This window comes from Lotus japonicus, chromosome 6 (genome assembly GCF_012489685.1).
Source record: "Lotus japonicus ecotype B-129 chromosome 6, LjGifu_v1.2".
Lineage (NCBI taxonomy): Eukaryota > Viridiplantae > Streptophyta > Magnoliopsida > Fabales > Fabaceae > Lotus > Lotus japonicus.
This window is the reverse complement of record NC_080046.1, coordinates 57,489,687-57,492,914: the sequence shown is the minus strand read 5'-3', so window position 1 is coordinate 57,492,914 and position 3,228 is coordinate 57,489,687. Positions and strand designations below refer to the sequence as shown.

General features: G+C 35.9%; 1 protein-coding gene across 1 annotated transcript; it reads left to right on the top strand.

Annotated features, from left to right (window-relative positions):
• The first annotated feature begins 241 nt into the window (after positions 1-241).
• On the top strand, positions 242-2,433 carry LOC130726711 (transcription factor MYB108-like). Its single transcript, XM_057578008.1, has 3 exons — positions 242-640; positions 1,165-1,294; positions 1,446-2,433. The coding sequence occupies exons 1-3, from the start codon at positions 463-465 to the stop codon at positions 2,146-2,148; spliced, it is 1,011 nt and encodes a 336-aa protein (XP_057433991.1). The 5' UTR covers positions 242-462; the 3' UTR covers positions 2,149-2,433.
• The last annotated feature ends 795 nt before the right edge of the window (positions 2,434-3,228 follow it).

Here is a 3,228-nt window from a genome sequence, read left to right as displayed (position 1 = left end):
AAACCACAAACTGAGGGTATCATCAAAGCGCACGCGCGCACACAACAAAGCCAGGAAAGTCAAACTGTCAAAGCGTCAAACATAGTAGCCTTTCCATACTTACAAGCCGTAACTATAATTATTATCCTCCAAACTCTCATTAACGTGTTTGTTAATCAAATCATTAACTTTCACTACTACTAACTTCATGTCATGACTTGGTTTCTCTCTCATCATCTCGTTTTCTTCTTTTCTTTTTTCTTCTTCTCCCCCATCCTTGAATATCATCTATAAAAGGCCCCCACCCTTCTCTATCTTCTTTGTAATAAGCCAAAACCCTCTTTCTCTCTCTCTCAAATCCGCTTACTTCTTCGATCAACCAATATCAAACGTAACACAGCTAGCTACCTCATCTTTTCTCTCTTTGGCTTCTAATCAATCATATTTCAAGATATATATCCAAAAGTAAGATATATATAACTCATGGAAGTGAAAGGAAGGGTAAGCAACTCCATCTTCAACAACAACAACACACTCATCCAAAGTGAAGATGAGATGGATCTTCGAAGAGGTCCTTGGACCGTTGATGAAGACCTTGCTCTCATCAATTACATTGCCAATAACGGTGAAGGTCGCTGGAACTCCCTTGCTCGTTCTGCTGGTAAGTTATTTAGTTTTCTTTCATGGTTTGATTGAATAATCAAAACCAAATACAACACTATTCATGATTGCAATTTTTGACTAGAAAACACTTCTATTATTTTCATCAAACACTTCCTTTCTGGCTAGCTTATACGTCTCTATAATTGTGGGTGAAAGCCCCATCCATCACTTCTCATATGGACCATTTCATCTGCACCAATCAATCTTTTTCAATAGAAAGCCAAAGTTTGCGGTTTTCTTATGAAGAGCATCATGGTATTTTAGTGGATCATGTTGATGTTAGCCATGACTTTAATGGCATGTACTTAATTGTGTGTGGTGGTGGGACATTATGAAATGAAATATATAATCATAGGTTGCCATCGGTAATTGCTTGTTTGTGAATATGGACAAAGAATAATATATTGATACCACAACTCTATCATTTAAGTTTAAAGTAAAAAAGGAAATGCTCTTTCTTCTTTACTAAATTTGATCGCACTAAAACTTTACCAATTGAAACAATTTCTTTTGTTATTACAGGACTCAAACGAACCGGCAAAAGTTGTAGGTTGAGGTGGTTGAATTATCTCCGCCCTGATGTTCGACGAGGTAACATCACACTCGAGGAGCAACTTCTTATTCTCGAGCTCCATAGTCGCTGGGGAAACCGGTAAGCATAAAATAATCGGTTTTTTTTCTCAACACATAAGAAGAGTTTTATTCATGTTTAACCCGGGTGATTAAAACTCTTGTTACGTATAGTTGCACGCATTTTTCTCAATTAAAATTTAACTGTTATTTAATTTATTGATATTGATCAGATGGTCTAAAATTGCACAATATCTACCCGGAAGAACCGACAATGAAATTAAGAACTATTGGAGAACTCGTGTCCAAAAGCATGCCAAACAACTCAAATGTGACGTGAACAGCAAGCAATTCAAGGATGCCATGCGCTACCTATGGATGCCAAGGCTGGTGGAGCGCATTCAAGCTGCTGCCGCCTCCACTGCAACGGCCACAACCGCTTCTCCAGCCTTTTCTGCCGGTGCCAACACAACGGTCACAGCCAACAACAACACCACATACAACAATTTTGAGGTTCATAGTGGGAACATGATGTTAGCTCCCACAATTATGAGCAACAACAACAACTTTGGTGGCTCACACGTGACACAAAGTTACACTACTCCAGAGAATAGCAGCAATGGAACGGCATCATCAGACTCGTTTGGGACACAAGTTTCACCTGTCTCGGACTTGACTCATCAGGATTATTACAATAATGTCCCTGTTGGTAGTAATAATAATGTCCCTAACCCTGATTATTACTACCAACAAGCTCATCAACTGGGGTTTTCAGACTGCATCACTAGCCCCTCCGGGATGTTCCCTACTCAGGAGATGGAGATGGATTACTTCAATTCCATGGATCCAAACACGCCGTGGATTCAAAGCGGGGACACAACCGACAATTTCTGGAATGTTGATAACATGTTGCTCTTTCAACAGCTTAACATGTGAAAAAGGCTAGTGTGAAAATACTACAGATATGTTAGAAAAATGAACAAATAGAATAAATCCATATGTAGGACACACATTAATTTAGTATCCACGATGGACATAGATTTTATACCAAAGATTATATAATTAAGATCAGCAAAGAGCAGGAAAATGTGAATTGCCTAGGGTTTTTCTTTCTTCTCGGTGTTTTTCTTGTTTTAGAAGGGGTGTGATGTGAGAGATGTTTGTAATTTAAGCTGTTTTTTACTTTTTTAGTACAAGATTTCATTCTTTGAAATTACTAAACTCTATTCCCTTCTATTTTATTTTGATTCTGATTATAATTCCCTAGCTAGATAGGGATAATAGTAGGAGTGCATTAATTTATCTATCGATGCATGATTGTAGATATTAAATTAATAAATAATACTGTAATTAATGGTGTGTGCATATAATTGATTCCACACAATTCATTTGTCCATATATCCATTTTTTTAATAGAGACATTCTCCATATGAGCTAATTATATTGATTGAGGTGTAAATAACTAAATATTCATATCCTATGAAACTAGCTCTATCAATTGCAACGAATATGTTAATTGTTAATAATGTTAATAAATTAATTCTTCTCAGTATTTGAATTCTAAGCTCTTTGCCCTTTGTCTCACACATCTCTTATATTTTCTAGCTTTTACCATTACTTGAGCTAATTCATGAGACGCTTAAAGATAAAGTGATACTCCCTCCGTTCCTATATATAAGTCACAAATAACTAATTCTCTTAGATTAAGAAAAGTAGTTATTAGTAATAAATTTGTAAAAAAAATGATTTACTTTCCTAGATTACCCTTATTTACTTTCCTATGATTTTCTCTCTCCAAGTTAATACTTCTAAAGTTTATCATCTCTTTCATATTAAATATGAGGGTGAACTTGGAAAAAATTATTTAATGCTTCCTAGATATTAGAAAGTGACTTATATTTTGTAACAAAAAATTTTCAAAAAATGTGACTTATAATAGGGAACGGAGGGAGTATTATATAAGTAATCCCCGACTTTTGAAACCCTGTCCACGGGACCTGAACCAAGCCCTGCAAA

What these genes read in the sequence shown, in the direction of transcription:
- LOC130726711 (XM_057578008.1), top strand. Translation starts at nt 463, where the DNA reads ATGGAAGTGAAAGGAAGGGTAAGCAACTCCATCTTCAACAACAACAAC. An exon ending in CTCCCTTGCTCGTTCTGCTG is followed by an intron (nt 641 to 1,164) that starts GTAAGTTATTTA and finishes TTGTTATTACAG; the next exon opens with GACTCAAACGAACCGGCAAA. An exon ending in CATAGTCGCTGGGGAAACCG is followed by an intron (nt 1,295 to 1,445) that starts GTAAGCATAAAA and finishes GATATTGATCAG; the next exon opens with ATGGTCTAAAATTGCACAAT.